The sequence below is a fragment of the Clupea harengus genome, chromosome 2 (genome assembly GCF_900700415.2).
Source record: "Clupea harengus chromosome 2, Ch_v2.0.2, whole genome shotgun sequence".
NCBI classification, from domain to species: Eukaryota; Metazoa; Chordata; class Actinopteri; order Clupeiformes; family Clupeidae; genus Clupea; species Clupea harengus.
Window position 1 is genome coordinate 10,823,635 of NC_045153.1, and position 20,410 is coordinate 10,844,044.

Sequence of the window (20,410 nt, forward strand, 5' to 3'; positions counted from 1 at the left end):
ATGGCCTTGTGTAATTAGATACAGTATATTATCATTAATAATACGCACAGTGCGTGTGTGTATGTGGGCGTGTCCCATGTTGTGCACATGCTGGTCTTAAGTCAGTTTGGTAGGATTTGGGTGTAAATAAATGATTTAATTTAAAATATGGATTTTTATTTAAAGATATTCATCTAATTTGCATGCAAAATAGGTCTACCCGAACCAGCGGACAAAAAATTCAACCCGCGGCAACACTTCAAAAGTAGCCCAATTCCGCAGGAAAACCGCGGACCTGGCAACACTGAAGCCAACTGTTGTGAATGTTGTTCTGTGATGAGTTACAAAAAGTTTCAATACTGCCTCCTGACGATATGGAGTGTAAATAAAAAAGACAATTTGTGATTTGGCCTACAATAATCAATAATAAATAATAACAAGTTTAGCTCATGTTTGTAAATAAATACTAATAAATAATATATGTATATATATATATATATATGTACCGGTATATACTGTATATAAAGAGCGTTTTAGATGCCTTTATTTTAAGTAATGGAATCTCGCATCCTACTGCTACTTCTTAATGTTTGTTGATGTACTCAGCCTTGTTGACTGACATAAGTCACCTTGCCAAAGTGTGGTACTAAGAGCAAAGAGATGTGAGATTATTGTATTTTCCCCATGAAAACGTTCATTTTACTTCTCCAATTGTTATATTGCATGCTGAGGAGCCCTCTAGGGGTGAAAATTGCACATCGCAAGTGGCTACATTGCCTGCATTATAATTCCACTTCAGCCTCCCCCAGAATACTCTTAGAGTGAAATCAGTGAGAAATGCTTTTGCATTTGAATATATTCCTACTGGAAACAGTGATAAAAGTGTAAAATTGTACTGAGGATAGGACTACATGATACAAGGAAAATGATTATTGAACATCTTCACTCATGAAATAGACTGACAGTATAGGCTACAGTTGAGAAACACAGCTATGCTACTCATACTGACTGAGTATTTAAGGGTAAAACCTGTGGGATTTTTCCAAGATCAAAGAGCCATAGCCGCTTGGTCTTCCTCCAAGAGGGCTGTGACTGGTCTGGAGAAAGGTTCCACGAAACGTGATTGGCTCAGATACTCTTGGGGATCCACCTTTGGTTAGGGAGCTGCTGTCATGGCGACGAGCATCACCTGCCCAGGTAAGGCAGCTTGTTGTTATGCTTACCAAGCTATGTGGCCAAACAGTAGTGGTGTGATGTTCCTCTTTAGCAGAAGCGCACTCTAAACATTTACTCTCGCGTGGGAAGCTAATGATTGTCATTTTATATGTTCAGGAAACGAATCATCTCAGTATTGAGCATTAACAAACTAAGGAGGCTATGTTTGTTTTGATGAAGTCAAAGAAACCTTTAGTATAAATAAGCAAAGATGGATTGCTGTTCAAAACTCAACAGGTGGAAACCAACTCAAAAGCAGAATGGAGAGGGCGAGGAGAGGAGAGTGGAAGCAGAGACGGAAAAGGGGAAAGAAAAACCAAAAGAGCCCAAAATGAAGTACGTGGCATTTTTTCTCAGCTAGCTAATCATTACAAAATGGGTATAGCCACAATTGTTTTCTCAGATGAATACGGCTGATTCCTGCAAGATTTTGCTGGATACAAATGAATTCTCTGATGCTGCAAAAAATAAACGAATAATAAATAAATACATCTTGAGCTTCTCTTGACAGACTTTTCTTGACAAACTTGGCTGTCTGTTCACCATAGTTGGACGTTTTAGGAAATATGCATGTACAGTATGTATAAAATGTAGGATTATTAGTTGAAGTCAATAATGTGTTTGAAAATGATACTAAATGTAGAGTATCATCATGTATAACAGGACAGGGGCATACACTATCATAATAAGAGGTTTAAATATAGCAACAACCAGTGATCATCAGGGTGCAATCAGAATTTCATTACATTTGAACCTTTACATCACAGTCATGTACAGTGCCCTCCACAATTATTGGCACCCTTAGTGAATGTGACCAAAACAGGCTATGAAAAAATATGTCTTTGCTATTTAGCCTCTTGGTCTTTCACTCAAAATATTCACAAAAATCTTACCTTTTCATTGAAGTAAAATTATTGAAAGAAACTTTTTTTTTTTGACATTAAATAAATATTATTCTCCAAAACAGGTGTGCCACAATTATTGGCACCCCTTAATGTAATGTTTTGAGCAGCCTCCCTTTGTCAAGATAACAGCTCTGAGTCTTCTCTTATAATGCGTGATGAGGTTGGTGAACACATGACACGGGATCTGAGACCATTCCTACATACAGTATCTCTCCAGATCCTTCAGATTCTGAGGTTAACGTTTGTAGACTCGGCTTCAGCTCATCCCACAGATTTTCTATGGGGTTTAGGTCGAGGGACTGTGATGGCCATGGCAAAACCTTCATTCTGCGGTTGGTGAACCATTTTTGTGTTGATTTTGAGGTGTGCTTCCGATCATTGACCTGCTGGAAGGTCCAACCACAGCCCATTTTAAGCTTACTGAAGGGGGCTGTTAGGTTTTCATTTAATATCTGCTGGTATCTAATGGAGTCCATGATACCATGTATCCTAACAAGTTGTCCAGGGCCTTTGGAAGAAAAACAGCCCCACGACATCAAAGATCCGCCACCATACTTCACATTGGGTATGGGGGTCTTTTCTGTATGGCTATCTTTCTGTCTACACCAAACCCACCTTTGATGTTTGTTGCCAAAAAGCTTTATTTTGGTCTCATCTGACCATATAACTCGGCCCCATTGAAAGTCTGACTTACATTTGGCAAACTGTAGGCGCTTTAGTTTGTAGTTAATTGACAGCAGAGGCTTTTTTCTGGCAACCCTCCAAAACAACTTGTGGTGATGTAGGCGGCGTCTGATAGTAGTTCTGGAGACTTTCTGACCCCAGGACTCAACTAACCTCTGCAATTCTCCAGCTGTGATCCTTGGAGATTATTTTGCCAGTCGAACCATCCTCCTCACGGTGCGTGGGGTCAATTTACAGACAGGTCCTCTTCCAGGCTGATTCTATACATCTCCTGTCGCTTTAATATTCTAAACTATTGCCCTGATTGTGGAAATGGGTATTTCCAACTGTTTAGATATTTTCTTATATCCCTATATCCGGGTTTAAGCAGCTCAACAACTTTTGGTCGCACTTCGACACTGTGTTCTTTTGTCTTTCCCATCTTGATGAATGACCGAGGGTATTTGGCCTGTGTCACCTCATATTTATACCCGAGTGAAACAGGAAGTCATGGTTGAACACTTAAGAGTTTCTAATCAAACAGGTAAACTTAAAAATGTAAAACATGACTGGTAATATACTTCAGTTAGATTTTAATTATAAGATTTTCTAGGGGTGCCAATAATTGTGGCACTCATGTTTTGGAGAAAAATATTTTATGTAATGTCAAAAAAGAAAATTCTTTCAATAATTTTACTTCAATGCAAAGGTAAGATTTTTGCGAATATTTTGAGTGAAAGACCAAGAGGATAAACAGCAAAGATATATTTTTTCATAGCCTGTTTTGGTCACATTCACTAAGGGTGCCAATAATTGTGGAGGGCACTGTACTAGCTGCTGAATTTTGATTGGCCATTGGTGACCATTTTGTTGAGCAAGCCAAATGGAACTTTGGAATAATGTATTTCTCTCCATATACCCAAATCAGTCAACATGGCAACATGGAGAATCACAACAAACTGTCCCAGTTTTCATGCTACTACAGTAGTGTGCATAACACTGTAAGCTCAGCAAATATCAGACAAAAGTAAAATGTTGTATCCAGTACAGGTTACAATTACAGTAAAAGAAAGAAGAAGAAAAAAGATCTGAAAAATACAGATAAAGTTGTTTCATTTGAACCTGATGTCTTTTCAGGATGCGTGCCAGTGTTGACTGAAATACCTGATGGACATTTTTGAAAATGGCATGGTCACCGATAAAGTTGGCTTGAATTTCTTTTTTGAATTTTTCTTCTTTGAGCACGTTTTCCTCCTGCTTCAGGTCTTCCCCCTCCTCTTCCTCTTCCTCTACCTCCACCTCGGCCTCCACCTCTTCCTCTTCCTCTTTCTCCTCCTCTGTGGATTCCCCCTCTCACCCTCACTCTTCTTCTTCTGACTCCTTCCATTTTTGTTGAAGACAGGTGAACTCACCTGCTGCATTTCTATAGTGCTTAAACCTGTCTGGTGTGTCTACAATTAAGCAATCATGTGTTTGCGCACTTGATGGCTGTGTTTAACCATTGGCTCATAAGTGTGGTCATTTGACAGTCAGTGCTTTGGAATTGCAAGGAAGTGACATCTTGATATACTTCTGTGTCTAATGTATACAAGTGTGTTTAGTGTTTTGCAAATCACTGTGTGTATTGTTTTGCAAAATGTGTGAGGTTGACATGTGCTTATAGTACTGCAAATCTGGGCCGATGTTTGGCTCCTTGAGTGTAAGGTTTTGATTATTGTGAATTACTTTTAATTTTAGTCTTTATGCAATGTAAAAAACTGTAAGCAGCTCTTGAGGTTTTGAAATGTGACAGCGCCCCCTATGGACAAAATGTGTCAGCGCCCCCTGTGGACAAAATGTCATGACATTTGGCAAGTGTCCAAAGAATGTGGCGGTGACACAGCGTGTCAGATTTTGTGAAGTTTGAACTTTTACATTATCATATCAGATATTGGCTAGTGAAGCACTAGATTTGCAAAATGGTTGTCAAGCTATTGTGGGAATTATTAAGTTATTGTCAAGCACTGTGGGAAAATATACTGAAAATAAATCTCACACTAGTGGAGGGTAGAATTCTTGTAGATTTTATTATGTAAAACCCAACTAGTTCCATTTTATACGTATAATCCACGTAGTGAAGTGTCTATTAAAGATATATCTGCCATGCTTTAAAGAATACTACTATTTGATTTTGTATTTAGAACCCTCTGTGGATTCTGTGCTCTCTCTCTCTCTCTCTCTCTCTCATACACACAACCACCCACCCACCCACACACACACACACACACACATACACACACATGCACACACATCTATCCACACACACTTTTTCTCTCTCTCTCTGTCTCTTTCACACACATACCCACCCACCCATACACACACACACACACACACACACACATATATATCCACTCTCTCTCTCTCTCTCTCTCTCTCTCTCTCTCTCTCTCTCACACACACCCGCCCACACACACACGTACACAAACACACACATCTATCCACACACACTTTCTCTCTCTCTCTCTCTCTCCCTCAGCTGGACAGATTGGCGAAATTGGATAGTGGATCCGTCTGGAGAGTTTTACTACGGCTGGTTGCAGGTCATGATCTTTCCCATCTTATACAACTGGGTTATCATCATCTGCAGGTGAGGTCAAGACACATGGGTGTCTCAAAGCTCAAAAACACTCAACTCTCTTAACTCTACACAGCAGACAAAAGCACAGACACAAACTCGTTTCTGAACTCCCACATCCCAATGGTCGTAGACAGTATTCTCCCACAAAAAAATTGGCAGCTCCTGCTATTTCCTGCAAAAAAAAAAAAAAAGCTTTATAGTTATCAAAATCCAGGAGGAATCTAGTCGTCACAAACAGTGCATTGTGTTCGTTTTCCTTGAGATAGAGTCGATATATGAAGGCGCTTATAACCCCAAGGTCATGCAATCAATACCCTGTGAGCATACATACTTATACAAATGTATTACATATAATCCTGTTATCACTGTTCATTAAAGCAAATGGCAAATCAATAGCATGTAAATGTAAATAATCCTTGGCTTTTTTTATGTAATTTATATTTTGCCTGTTCTCGCCCAAGCTATCCTTTGTCATGTTCTGGTGTTCAGTGATTATGGTGGCCCTCAGTTTAAATGAGCCCTCCACACCTGTGCTGCCCAGGGCCTGTTTCTATGCCATAGAGGAGAACTTCCTGGCTGCCTGGCTGACTCTGGACTACGTCTCTGACCTGTTCTACATGGCTGATATGGCAGTGAGGGGGCGCACAGGTAACAGTGAAGCGCTATTTGCATGTACAGGATGAGAATGGATCTATGGGTCTATGGATGTTTGGGTGATTTTGCCGTGTAACCTCAAGTTAGGTAGTCTGCCAAAACCGCCAAATTTGCCATCCTCTGTTTGTGATTTTCAAAGAGCACAAGTTAAAATTCCCTATGCACTCTCTCACTCACGGCAGGCATGAAAACATTAAAATGTGGGTCTAAACATGCACATATTCACATGTCTACATACATATATATATATACGTGTGTGTGTGTGTGTGTGTGTGTGTGTGTGTGTGTGTGTGTGTGTGTGTGTGGAGAGAGAGAGACATTGACACATGCATAGACATTGCACTTTCATCACACACAAGCACAAAAAGATCACATAAACACAACCACACCTACACACATATAACTAAACACACACACACACACATACACACGTGGAGACATGACCTTGCCCTTCATCTCCCTAAACCCCTCAGGTTTCCTGGACCAGGGCATCCTGGTGCACGAGGTGTCCCGTCTGAAGACGCACTACCTGTTCTCGCGCAGCTTCCTGTTGGACCTGGTCTCCGTGCTGCCCACCGACCTGCTCTACCTGCACCTGGGCGTGCACACGCCGCTGGTGCGCCTCAACCGCCTCCTCCGCACCCGCCGCCTCTCCGAGGCCATGGACCGCATGGAGACGCGCACCGCCTACCCCAACACCTTCCGCATCGCCAAGCTCATGCTCTACATCTTCGTGCTCATCCACTGGAACGCCTGCTTCTACTTCGCGCTGTCCCACTACGTCGGGTTCGGCTCCGACCGCTGGGTCTACCCCAATATTTCGCGACCCGAGTTCGCCTCCATGCAGCGTCAGTACTTTCACTGTTTCTGGTTCTCGGCGCAGATCTTCACCACGGTCGGGGACACTCCGTTGCCGCGGCGCGAGGAGGAGTACCTGTTCATGATCGCCGACCTGCTGATTGCCGTGCTGGTGTTCGCCAGCATCGTGGGCAACGTGGGAAACGTGATCACGAGTCTGCGTAGCAGGGACAATGTGTTCTTCCCCAACCACGAGCTCGTCAAAAGCTACCTGGGCAGCAGACGCATCAGCAAGGACCTGCGCAACCGCGTCAACGGCTGGTATCAACATCTGCACATCAACAAGTGAGTGCCTCCTCCATTCACCTCCTCCATTCACCTCCCCCACTCACACCAGTGCACTGTAAGCCAGTAGCCATAGACATAGCACTATGGAAACAGTAAATATCAAAACTGCAAAAACTTCCTAACTATGAATTATGGACAATAAGCTTTTTCACTTGATGTTTTTTTCTTTCACTGAATTTGTTCACCTTTCCATCTGTTTTCTTCTTAACTGTGCTTGGCCATCTACCTGACGTGTGTAGTGTACACTTTACAATCACTGTGGTCACTAGGGGTCTTTCCCCCGCCCCGTCCCTGACTGGCGGAGTGCCTGTGTCTTACCTCCACAGGAAGATCACGCGTGAGAATGAGATCCTGCAGCAGCTGCCAGATTCCCTCCGCACGGACATCGCCGTGAGTGTCCACCTGCCCACCCTATCCAAGGTCACCATTTTCCAGAACTGTGAGAAGAGCCTGCTGGAGGAGCTGGTACTCAAACTCACCCCACAGGTAAAGGTCACCTACAGGTCTAAGGTCACGGGAGGTTATAGGTCGGAGGTGAGTGAGCCATTAAGTTGTTGAAGGGCAGTGAGCCTAACTTGGGCCCTTGTGATGCTTGCTTGTTGAACCATAAATCTGAGTGAGGAGACATCCTGGGACACAGATAATCATATTCAAACAGAAATCACGTGACTTGGTGCTAAGGAACTTTTTCAAGTTCAGTTGGTGTGTTTGAGTTAATGTGCTGGCAGATTAAAGCCAGCTGTTTGTTCAGTACAGCTTTCAGTGGTATGAATCAGTGTGTCCTATGAATCACCTTGGTCAGTACTGTGGCCGTATCCGTATCCTTTAAAGGCTTTCAGCTTTGACTAATGTGAAGGGCAACCACATGCCCATACCCATTTAAATCTGCTGTTAAAACAGCAGTTAATGTTTGAAAGCCTTCATCTGCTATGATTTTAACATCACAGCCCTCTGTCACCTACCTGCACCGACACGAAGCTTAGTGTCTATCTTTTACTTTCCTTTTTCTATTCCCCCCTGCATCCTTTCCCCACCCCCCTCTTCTCCATCCCTCTCTTCCGCAGGTGTACAGCCCAGGTGAGTACGTGTGCAAGAAGGGGGACGTGGGTCACGAGATGTACATCATTAGGGAAGGCAAGCTGGCTGTGGTGGCCGACGACGGGGTCACTCAGTACGCCGTGCTCGGGGAGAGCCAGTTCTTTGGAGAGATCAGCATCCTCAACCTCAAAGGTACCCAGCACTGTTGAGGAGTATTCACAGACCATGCTCCCTCTCAGATGCTCCAGGCACTGAGTAAGACCACTTAAACCCCTTTTTGGAGAACATAGCAATAAACAAAGCAATAAAATTGTTGTTACTGGGGTAATTCCAAGGGTCATAAAACCGTTTACAGCAAAAGGACAGCAGTTTAAAGAGCAACAGTTTATAAGATCACTATTGGGTATTCTGTATTCTTTAACACACAACTAGTATAGAACATACAACATCACAGCCTTGAACTTATTTTACTCTGAGAAAATGTAAATGGGCAAGGACATGGCCAGGATGTCCTTGCAATGCAGTGTCACACAACTGATAGAATCTTTTTCCTGTCTTTGTTCTAAAAGGGAACAAATCTGGCAACCGGCGGACAGCAAACATCCGCAGCATCGGCCACTCAGACCTCTTCAGTCTGTCCAAGGAGGACCTGACGGCCACGCTCAACGAGTTCCCGGCTGCCAAGCGCCACCTAGAGGAGAAGGGACGTCAGATCCTCACCAAGATGGGCATGCTGGACGAGACCGCTGGTGATGGGAGTCAGGAAGAGCCGGTGGAGGCCAAGGTGAGGGGTTTGTGTGTGTGTGTGTGTGTGTGTGTGTGTGTGTGTGTGTGTGGGTCACTCCGAGGTTTGCTAATGGGCTCCGGGTGTGATGAGTGTTTGTATGAGTTTGTGTGCTGTGTGTGTGCACGTGTGCATGGGTGAGGGTGTATTTATGAGACACTCAATCAGTCTGACGGGCTGTGAGTGTGAGTGAGCACCTGTGTGTATGCAGATGTCCAGCTAAGATGAGGTCCACAGTAGACAGATATACCTGAGGAGTAAAACTGGAGAGAGAGAGAGAGAGAGAGAGAGAGAGAGAGAGAGAGAGGGAGGGAGAGAGAGAGAGAGAGAGAGAGAGATGTCCGAGCATAACATCATGGCTGTAATCTGGATATAATCATCATCAGTAACTCTGGTGTTTTATTGCTTTTATGTGTTAGTTCTGTAAAAGTTAAGAAGAAAGAGGAGCTGGAAACCCTGACATTTTTTTGCACGTATGACTTACTGTAATATAGATTTCTGCTGACAAAACTGAATCCTATTTGCTGAAGAAAGTTCACAATTATTGTATTTATACCTATGTACTACCTACTACCCAAAATGAGTTTATTTAATCTTTTTATTATTTTTTTTACTTCATCATCATAATATTAGCTGAAGAAAGTAATTTATATTAATGTATGTTATTAATTAATAAATGTATTTATACCTATACATTACCTAAGATGAGGCAATCCAATTCGTTTATTTATTCTTTTTTTTTACCTCATAGGTGGAGCAGCTGGAACAGAACTTGGACACCCTGCGCACTAAGCTGGCCCGGCTGATGATGGAGCTGGAGTCCAGCGTGCTGAAGATGGAGACGCGGGTGGAGCAGCTGGAGCTACAGACCGAGGGCTGGGGCGGGATAGTAGCAGAGGGAGGGGAGGAGGAGGGAGAGGGAGAAGAGGCGGAGGAGGAGGAAGAGCTTGGCGAGGAGGTGGGGATTAGAGCGGGAGGGAGAGTGTGGAGCCCAGGAGGAGGTGACAGTCAAAGGGAGGGAGGAGATGGGGAAAGGGAAGGAGGAGGAGGAGGAGGAGGAGGAGGGGATGATGGGGAGAGAGGAGAGGGAGATGGAGGAGACGGGACAGAGGATAAAGGAGAGAAAGATGGAGAGAAGAAGGTGAAAGTGGTTGGTGGAGGGGAGACGGAGGTAGAGAGAGAGGAGGAGAAGGAGGTGAAGACTCAGACTGAAGAGGAGAATTCCGATGAAAGGAAAGATGGAGAAGAGTGATCAGCAAATTAATTCAAGGGCAGCTTGTGAATGATGATGTACATGACAGTGATTTACCTGGCTGCGATGGCTTTAATCAGCTGATGATTTACAGTGATTGACATTGTTTTCTACACTACACAATCTCATAAAAAAGGTGATTGGGTGATTTGCCAGCTTTGCTGATTTATTCATGTTTTTTTTTTTTTTTCTCAATGTGTGTGACATACTGTATACTGAGCCTATAAACATTAACTTTTCATATATATGTGCACTATATTTGACAGATAATACACTATAAAGATCACAAGCTACCCAAATGAATATAAATGAAGTATTCAACTTGCGCTTCTCTAAGACGCCCAGTAGATGGAGGCAAACACTAAATTTCACTAGCACTGTACACGGTTATCTTTCCGTTCATACAGATGAGGGCTTGCTTGGACATATTTTACGGGACAGTGGGACAGTTTTAAATCCACTGTAAGAGGTGCTTCATCACTTATGCGATGGTTTATGTTTGTAGGAAAACGTGAGTGATGGGGATCGCAGATGGTGAAGAATGATTTGTCTTCGGTAGAGATTGCAACAACTGGCGGCTACTGGGGCACAAAGACAGGCCAGATTTCACCGGTGTTTAATCACTCTCGTGGCGCGGCTATGTCACCGATAACCTATTAAGTCCCATTATGTCCTCTCTCTGGTGGAACATGTTCAGTGCACTGATGTGTGTGTTGTTTTATGGGGTGAATATGATGACACAGGCTTTAGTGTGAGATTTGGGGTGGCTTCAGAATGTTATGCGATAGCCTACGCCTAGAGCTCGGAGTTGTAGCCTATTTAATGCTTTGGCGCTTGCTTTGAGCTCTGTTTCACATTTTTCTCTTCTTAAGAGTTGTTGGTTTATAGTCCTTCAATGTTTTTTGAGGACAGTTTTTTTCAGAGAGGGCCAAATTCCTCAAAGTCTAGAGGCTACGACAAAAACAGTGAGAAAAAAAAATAAGTTTAACTTCACACATCTTGAGTAAAATATGTAATTTCATGTCATTATTTCATTTCATGTAAGCCCCAGGTATTTTGCTGAAATTGCATTTACATTAATTTTAATCATACTAATTTACATTACAAAGCAATTTAAATTAAGTGATTTTAGGCCTTGCAGTTCGTTCCTTATTCTTGTTACATGCAACTTAGTTACTTAATTAAGCACCTTGCTTAAGAACTTGAAAGGTGTAAAAGCTATTGTTGTCATTAAAAAGTGTTATGTTTTGAAGAGTGCTAAGGCCAAATTTGTATTTGTATTACCGATTATGTTGCATTAGAAAGTTAACTGTCTCCTAATTCATGAATACATCCATCGTTGCCGTTCGCTACCACCAAACAAACTATGCCGCTATTATGAAAGAGTAATGTACCGATTCTGGGCTCCATCCAGAGCCCTGGGGTGTGAGTCAAAGTTTAACAGCCAGTGAAAGAAAAAATCATGGGCCTACCGCTGCCAAACTCCCATCTAAATGACCTGGTGTTGGAGTCATACTATACTGTGGCAGCCAGCTTTGGACATCATTTTAAATAGCTTTTGATATTTGTGTGAACATCTGTGTAAAATTCTAAACAACCCCATCTGCAAGATACAAACCCATTTGCTTTCATTCTTTTGTTAGATGTTTTTATTTTTGTTTAAGATTGAATAATGAACTTTCTTTCATGTGCTATATAGCCATGTTTCCAGTTTATGCAGCAGACCTCAATATTAAATAGAGCAGTACTTAGTGTGTGTGAGACATGTGATAGTGGTATATTAGGCCTACTACGCACAGGAGCACATTTTCTTTTAAAAAGTTGAATGTTAAGGTGACCTTCACTAGTGCCCTGCTTTGATGTGCCTTTGGATAACTGGTGTGTAAAAGCTGAAAGAGAGAGCGAGAGAGAGAGAGTGAGAGAGAATACAGAGAAAAGGAAAAAGATCTGCAAAAATGTGTAAATGGAGGACTCCCGAGTTTCTTCTGTGTATTTGAAAAAGACAATATTGTGAAAATCTTATTTAATATCTTATGTTTACATGTTTATAATTCATGTTTTTGTGGTATGTTAATGAACTACAAAGAGTCCTCAGATTCATTTGACAATTATCCATTTATATTTCTAAATATGTAGCCTATGGGCAAAACATATACTATATACTATACAACTACAACGCACAGAATTTCAGATTTCAAATGACCTCATGAAAGCACCTAGTAATTTCCCCAAATGCATGATCTGCTTGGCCTGTTATGCCCATGCACCGACCCCAGCCTGGAGCTACAGTCTAATACAGCAGTCTCCTAATCAGTGTTAATCTTTATTTTCATCTTAATCTTTTGTTACAAAATGTACCCACAGGGTGCACTTACAGACACAAGCACACACTTATATGTTTTGGGTATTACATTTCTTCAAATGTGTGTGTGTGTGTGTGTGTGTGTGTGTGTGTGTGTGTGTGTGTGTGTGTGTGTGTGTGTGTGTGTGTGTGTGTGTGTGTGTGTGTGTGTGTGTGTGTGTGTGTGTGTGTGTGTGTGTGTGTGCGTGTGTGTGTGTGTGTTTGTAAGTGTGTATATGCACATGTGTATTTGTGTGTGTTGCATGTATGTGAGAATGTGTGTGTGTGTGTGTGTGTGTGTGTGTGTGTGTGTGTGTGTGTTTGTAAGTGTGTATATGCACATGTGTATTTGTGTGTGTTGCATGTATGTGAGAATGTGTGTGTGTGTGTGTGTGTGTGTGTGTGTGTGTGTGTGTGTGTGCGTTTATTTTTGGATTTGCTCAAGCTCTACTTACTCCACTCGCACGTGTGCCATGAACCCGACGTCGTTCCTCCCTCCACTCCCCTGTCCTCGGTTCAGCCCAAAGTTAAAGATTCAAGAGGAGCAGAGGCAGCCTCTGGCACCTGTTCCTTTCCATTCACTGATGCTCACTCAGCCATGACACTGCTGGGGCTCCTGATCATTCCATATCTTCTTGGCAAAGACACCGAAGACACAAGCTCAGAAAATTCAGAGGAAGAGAGAGAGATAGGGATGTGATATGGCCAAACTTTTCTCTCTAGCTGTGACGGAGAGGAGAGTAACAACAGTGTCTGTTTCTGTCTTTGGGAGTTGCTCACAAGGTGAATGTTTACTTTGTTGGCTGATTCAGAAATCACTTGACTAGAATGAGCTGGAGATATAAACATGACCTATCAGAGAAAAAGCTATTGTGGAGAAGAACACTTGACCCTTTTGTGTTAATAACCTTCACATAATAGAGGGAAAGTTTGACTCTTCGGCTGTACACACACACACACACTCATGAACACACACACTCTCAAAGTGAGTACTGAACATTACCCCATCGTTAATTAATGTCCAATAACATCTAGTCCCCTGACCACAAGGTGACCGCTCACATGCCAGAGTAAAAAAAAAAGTTCATCCACGCATCAGATTTCCGTACTAGTGCATCAACCATTAACCACTTGTGCAATGGATCGGAACACAGCAATTACACTATATAAACATTCCCTGACGTTTCCAAGAAAACTTTCACTAGATTTTCTGAGAAGACAGCTCTCTCTTCCAAGAAAGGGATCCAGCAAACACATTGATAAAGGTAAAACACTTCTTAATGTAATCTCCAAGATACTATGGATCAAGTACACGCCACAACTACCCAATAATTATATAATAATTATTATTATGTTAATAAATAGTGTTTCTATATGTATTGATTGTAAAATAGACCAACTGCCTGTATACCAAATTGCATTTTGAGTATCATTAACATTATGATACTTTGAGGACTAAAATTTAATCTTGAAGGTGGATTTCTAATATACAACAATAATACAGAACAATGTCATCCTGTCAAGAAGTCGACAATACAATTAATGTTTGAAACTGATGTTTGTAGTTTGTTTTTACTGATAAAACCTTCTAATCTGACTTTGGGTGTGTTCGTAAATTCTGGCACTAGTTACGGATTACACGTTACGGATGAATTGCCCATTTTACCCACACTCTAAAAACAAAAGGTTCTATATTGAACCTTTTAGGGTTCTATAGCTTGGTACATATATGGCACCCTCAAAGGGTTCAATATAGAACCATTTCAGAGGGTTCAATATATGGCACCCTCAAAAGGTTAAATATAGAACCATTACAGAGGGTTCAATAAAAAGAACCCTTGGGGGTTCTTTTCTTTTTTTTAAAAGGGTTCTAAACAGCACCTTTTAAAAGGTTTATTCATTCTCCCAAAACCTTTGATCGATTTATTTTTTGTATCATATTTTAACACTTAATCATCAATAATAATAATTAATGATAGTGAATAATACTGCAATAGTGCCTCTCAATAATTCTTGTATAACCATTTGGGAAAGAGCTGTAGGCTAAATGCAACTATTAGTTTAAATAAAATAACCAATAACTTGATAGCAAACCTTTGTTTACATGCTGTTGTTACTATAAAAGAAAGAGAGGAGAGGTGGATTCAAAAATGGACTGTATTTTTTTATTTAAAAACTCAACAGTAACAGTGATGAACTAATCTGGTTATATAATTTCAGAACAGGGATGGACACTTTTTTTTAACTTTGTATTTTGAAAAGATAATGCTCTGAAAAGCTAAGGGTATGCTTGATCTGCCGGGGGTACTCCACACCAATGACGAAGTACATCTCCAGCAGACAAGGAGGGGAGTCTGCATCGTGGAGGCTGATGACCGGAAATGAGTCCTATGTAAATGAGAAATGTGTAAGGGAAAAGAATTTCAATTTGCACTGTTAAAAACCAACACATACCTTGTTTAAACAATAGAGAATATAATTCCGTATCTCATTCACAAAAATATTGCAAACCTCTTGTGTTGGATAATTCCCAGAAAGCATCTGGACTGCGTTTTCCAATCTGCACTTATTTTCTCTCTGAAATTAGCCATAAGAAATGTGTAAAATTAAGAATTAAGACCGGCAATCAATGACAACTGTGACTAGCAAGCAGATAGACATACAGACATAGGCACACAGTTGGGCTAAAGACAAGCAAGAATTAAAAAAATGGCACCTGATGTCCAGGTGGTTCCTCCAGAGGCACATGGTCCACAATTCTGTTTCTTCCAGCACCAAACTTTCTCTTAATTTCCTGGACGTCAAGTTGCCTAAAGGTGACCTTTCTTTTTTTATTTTGTTCCTCAGACACTCAAGTAGGGTCTCCTGTGGGTATAGACATAAATTATGAGGCTGGCACAAAATCAAAGTAGTATAGAAATTGAACTGAGGAATAATGTTTTGCATAACAGTTGGGAAAGAACATACCAGAGGAGCTGTGTTCTCCAAGAAACGGAAATCTGGTGATGAGATCCCAGAACATCTGTATATTTTTTATGGTTTGGGTACCTGAAAGATCATTCATTGTAATTAGAACTTGCCTACTCAAATGGTTTTATTTTTAGTCTTTACACTGTAATTCACTTACTTTTTCTGGGGGGAAGGTGGGCAGACTGAATACTGTTAGCCATGGTTGGGTCAAAGAAGACGAGCATGGTCTTTGTCGAAGCATCATTCTCAACACTGGCACAGGACAGTCTAGACAGGACAGTCTTTTGCCTATGCCTATGGTAACATAATCTGAACATCACACACTTAAAACTTCACACACATAATAGTAATGAACATGAGTTAATGAAGACATGCTATACTTACTGTCAGCATGGTCCAGGGGCAATCCAACTTCATGTCTGGATGAGAAGAGGAAAAGTTTTTAGTTTAATTAAATGCTTACTCACTTCCAAAATGCCTATTTACTACCATGTCTACTGAATGATTAACACCTCACTTACTGTTCTAGGAGCTAGTTCAGTTCCTTCACAAACATCACCTGCAATTTCATAGACGGGGATAGTTCTTCAACCATCCGTTCAGTGAGGCCCAGTAGTCTCCATCAATTTCCTGTTCTTTAAAACGAAAAATAAAACAAAAAACTTGTGTTGACAATGATACAACTCAATTATATGTACTTGATGGCTGGTTTCCTGTAATTTAACTAGATAGCCTGGTAATGAAGTAGTTACTGCCATATCATTCTGATTTTGCATTGCTGGCTGACGTTTGTAGCTAGCTAGTTAATGGCAACTCGCCATGCTAGCTAGCACGCTAAATTTAGTTAGCTTAACTTATCGGGAGCCGGGAGGACAGTGAATATCATTGAACAACAATAGTGGATACAAGCTCAAAATCATATAATCGATAGTTGATTTTATTGTCAGCCTGACAAGGAAGTAGAAAAATAATCTTAATGATGGATCCAGTAGGGTGACAGGATAGGATAGCTAGCTGCTGCTAAAATCATTCAGAGACAACGAATTTATAGATTCTAGCTAACAGCTGACCGGTTAACGCCCACTGACGTTTATGAAGAACGCCCCTTGTTTTTTACTTAAGAGGCATAATTTCTGGCTTTGATTTGCAGACAACACGGGTAATGATTATGATTGAAATGAAAGGGATTAGGGTTGTGTGTCACTTACCGTTAAATCCAGTGAAGAATGAACGTCTTCAGAAAGGTTCCATAAACGGTCGTTGAAGTTCAAATAACCCTCACGTGTATGAAATAGCACCCTTTTTAGGCAAAAGGGTTCTATCTCCTTGGCTAAGACCCCCATGGTTCTATATAGCACCCCCATGAACCCTTTTTTCTAAGAGTGCAGCCTATAAACAGCTTTTAATTATACTGAAGCTGCTATGTAATCAGTCGGTCTAGCTTATTCATTCATCATACTACGACTACCACCACCACTACTATACTACTACTACCAATAACAATAATAATAATAATATTAATAGTAATAATCATTATTATTGTTGCTGTTGTTGTCATTAGTAGTACTAGTACTAACCCAAATTAGATCAGGCCTACCGAAATATATAGTGCTACAGCGCTCAATAACTCTCCTCACCTATAGCTAGCTAATGACTCACCACTTAGTAGGCTAACCAGGGCTCGACATTGCAAGCGTTTCACTTGCATTTGCGACAAAAAAATCGATGAGTGCGAACTGTAAAATGTATTCAGGAGCATGTGTACGAATACAAAAGTGTTGCAGCATGCTGGGGTGGCGGATGAGCGGAGCTTTCCACTATTCCTCAGGTGGTAGACTGTTCCAAGTCCAAGTCCTATTCATATTGTTGTTTCTTTCTAATACCATTATGTTCAGCACATATCTGCACGGTTTGTATATTTGAATGTTTTCTTAATAAAGACTTAAAAATAGCAACCAGGCCGCGAGAGCCAAACCGGCCCTCACCTTGTCAGCGCGCGCGACCCGACCTGGCAGCGCGCGACTTCCTCTAGTTTCAGACATAGGTTGGCGCACCTTGACTGAATAGCGAGGTATCATAGAATGAAGGGACAAACCGGACATAAGCCGAAAAATTGCGATAAGTAACGAATGCGCGAGAGCGAGTTACCGCACGAGAGAGGTTGAAGGACCATTTAGACTGCGACAGATGCCCAGTGTTTGCGCGAGAGCGACCGAGTTATGCTCAAGAGAGGATGTGTGCGAGAGAGGTTGAGTTCCACTACGCAAGAGGGTTCGAGTTTCACATTACAGAATATCAGTCCCACACAAACAACAGACATAATATCATTATGAGTAAATAAAGAGTAATTAAATAAAAACAAGTAGTGGACATTTGCCTTTGTTTTGGTTTTGAATTTGATTCCTAGAATAAACGTTGAAGTGCGTCTGTTTACTCCTTCTACCTTGCAGCAGTAATTCTTCTAAATTGAAATGTGTTCTATTTTGTGGAAAACAAGCCAGCCAGGTAACTAAGCAAGGCCTGCAACAACAGCACAATTGGGACTGATAAAAGCTTGATAGCATGTGAAATAGTGCTTACTTGGCGATGTTTACTGTGAAATATTGTGTTGGATTTACCTATCCGGACCACAGAATTACACAGAGTAGCTTGGGCGGATAGTGAGAACGACAGGTTTTTCGGTCCTTCACATGACCATAAACGATCGAAATGAATTTAAAGAAGATAGTTAAAAATAGTTGCATTTAAAAAAAAAAGACTACCTCAAAAGGCGGCACATTTTTGCATACTGTTTGCTTTCACATTGAATACTTAATGATTAGTAGCCTACAAATAAATACTACATCTCATACACACACAATGTAAGGACAAGCCTCTTCAGAAATGTGGTAAGCATGTGTTCTGTTTATTTCTGAGGAAGCGAGAAACTGATAAAGAGTGCTCTGTGATTTGAACTAACAAAACACGCTCTGAGTGAACTGAGACGCAGTGTGAGTGCAAGTAGGCCTACTACCACCAGAGTAACATAAGTAATATCATAAGGAGGAAATAAGGAGCAGCACTGTTGTCCCTAGGAAGATCTAGGCTTGATTCACGGATCTAGGCTCTCTGGATAGAGCTTGCAGATCAAATCATAATGTTTGTTATTGTGTTAACCACCTTTTTAAAATAAAACTCTTTCGTGCAGTACAATACAATCTCGCGCAGCAACTGGGTTTGGCGCTTCATAGCACAGGGCAGCTGGATAGGTGGTGTCTATGTTGGTCAGGCTTTTGGCCCGCCATACTACAAACCTGAAGCGTACCGTGAGTGTGTGACTCTCCGAAAAACTGAACCAAAGCATTCTGAATTTATGAACGGTTTCAAAGCGCCAGACTCTGCTGGGCAGAGGCAGGAGGCGGAGCAGAGGTATTCTCAAACTCTTTGTCTGTGCACTCGAAGTGACAGTTTATCCACCCTGTCACTGAACATTCCAACAAACGTTTTGTTATATTGTACTGTTCCAGAGATGTTAAGATATATAGGAGCAGGGCAGTCTGGGCGAATTTGACGGTAGGCTACTTTGGAAAAGACAGCTTAGTTTAAATAAATTATATGACAGTCATTTCTGTATTTCTACCACCCAGTAGAATGAATCGCTTTAAAAATCTTAACTGGACTACATTTTGTTCACTGATTTGAATTACAGATCCCTCTTGTTTGGCAGCTAACGTTAGCTAGTGGTTAACTTTAGCTGATGTTTATTTAACCTTAAACTGTTAAGAGTAGTGTGATAGGGTACTGTTCAAATTGTAAGCAAATGTTAGATCAAATTATTTTAGCTAGGTGGGAATATTCTTTCATATTCGTTATAGCCCAGGGCCTTCTTTGCCTTTTGCTGGCCTCAGATGAAACTCATTGTAACATAGCTAGCTAGCTAGCATAGGCTAGTTACCGCTAATGTTACAGGGGGGAGTGTCTCCCAGTGCTTGAAAGCTGTGCGTTAATGGTGTATTAGTTATTAACATGGATATTATTTTGCCAGTGTCAGCAGTAATGAAAAAAATCACATGAGATATCCACCCATGACTACAATCAAAATACAATCAAGGCATATATTTGTCCTTTATTTACACTCTCTCATGTATCTGTCCTGTAGTCTTGCATCTCGAGTGTGGTCATCTTCATCCTCAACAACATGCCTTCCCTCCCCACTGGTAAAGAGGTGCATGACATCTCGGAGGCCAAGCCCAAGGGTGAAGGTGAACCCCGCAAGTGGGCCCGCACGCGCTACGACCGCAACTGGCTCCCCTGCGTTGCCGAGTTTTTCGGCACGGCGCTCTTCGTCTTCTCAGGCTGCGCCTCGGTCATTGAGAACTCACCTGGCACGGGCCGCCTGCAGCCCGCCTTGGCTCATGGCATGGCACTCTCCATCTCCATCGCCATCACAGCCGGAATCAGGTGTGTGTGTGTGTGTAGGGGGGGGTGTTAGGGGCTTTTTTGCATCTGTGTCGTTTTTTGGATAACAAGGGCTTTGGGTTCGGGGTTTGTGATGTCTGTTTAGCTGGATGGCTAGGTGGTGTCCATCTGCAGAGATTCAGTGCTTTTCTATTCAAGATAGTGCATACTGCTCACTCTCTGATACACTTAGATAAGGGTCCAAGAGTAGACTCTTCCTAATCTTATACTAAATTCTAGGAATACATTTTACTTTACTACAAGTTATTTTTAAGTTTGTGCACAACTGTAGACTACATGTCGCTGAGAAAGGGACCTCCATTAACACTGCTTTAAAATGCAAAATAAAGTCGAAAACCACAGTAAATCTTACGATGGGACCCACAGATTTAACAACTTAACATATTCT

General features: G+C 41.6%; 2 protein-coding genes and 1 long non-coding RNA gene across 3 annotated transcripts in view; 2 read left to right on the forward strand and 1 right to left on the reverse strand.

Moving 5' to 3' along the window:
- Positions 1 to 5,200: 5,200 nt before the first annotated feature.
- Positions 5,201 to 11,296, forward strand: cnga4 (cyclic nucleotide gated channel subunit alpha 4). The gene is made up of 7 exons (XM_042703026.1): positions 5,201 to 5,388; positions 5,921 to 6,027; positions 6,507 to 7,176; positions 7,506 to 7,665; positions 8,244 to 8,409; positions 8,787 to 9,001; positions 9,753 to 11,296. Exons 1-7 carry the CDS (start codon positions 5,345 to 5,347, stop codon positions 10,251 to 10,253), a joined length of 1,863 nt encoding a protein of 620 aa, XP_042558960.1. The 5' UTR covers positions 5,201 to 5,344; the 3' UTR covers positions 10,254 to 11,296.
- Positions 11,297 to 13,502: 2,206 nt separating this feature from the next.
- Positions 13,503 to 20,410, forward strand: part of LOC105899344 (aquaporin-8-like) — a 9,994-nt gene continuing 3,086 nt past the window's right edge. Inside the window, exons 1-2 of the mRNA XM_031582513.2 lie at positions 13,503 to 13,859; positions 19,703 to 20,004. Of these exons, the coding sequence (XP_031438373.1) occupies positions 19,742 to 20,004 (263 nt within the window). The 5' untranslated portion in view covers positions 13,503 to 13,859; positions 19,703 to 19,741. The remainder of the gene's footprint in view (positions 13,860 to 19,702; positions 20,005 to 20,410) is intronic.
- Positions 15,031 to 16,521, reverse strand: LOC122133485. The gene is made up of 5 exons (XR_006152803.1): positions 16,086 to 16,521; positions 15,949 to 15,983; positions 15,722 to 15,858; positions 15,311 to 15,642; positions 15,031 to 15,171 (listed from the first exon to the last, which is right to left on the reverse strand). It is a non-coding gene; the product is annotated as an uncharacterized LOC122133485 (long non-coding RNA).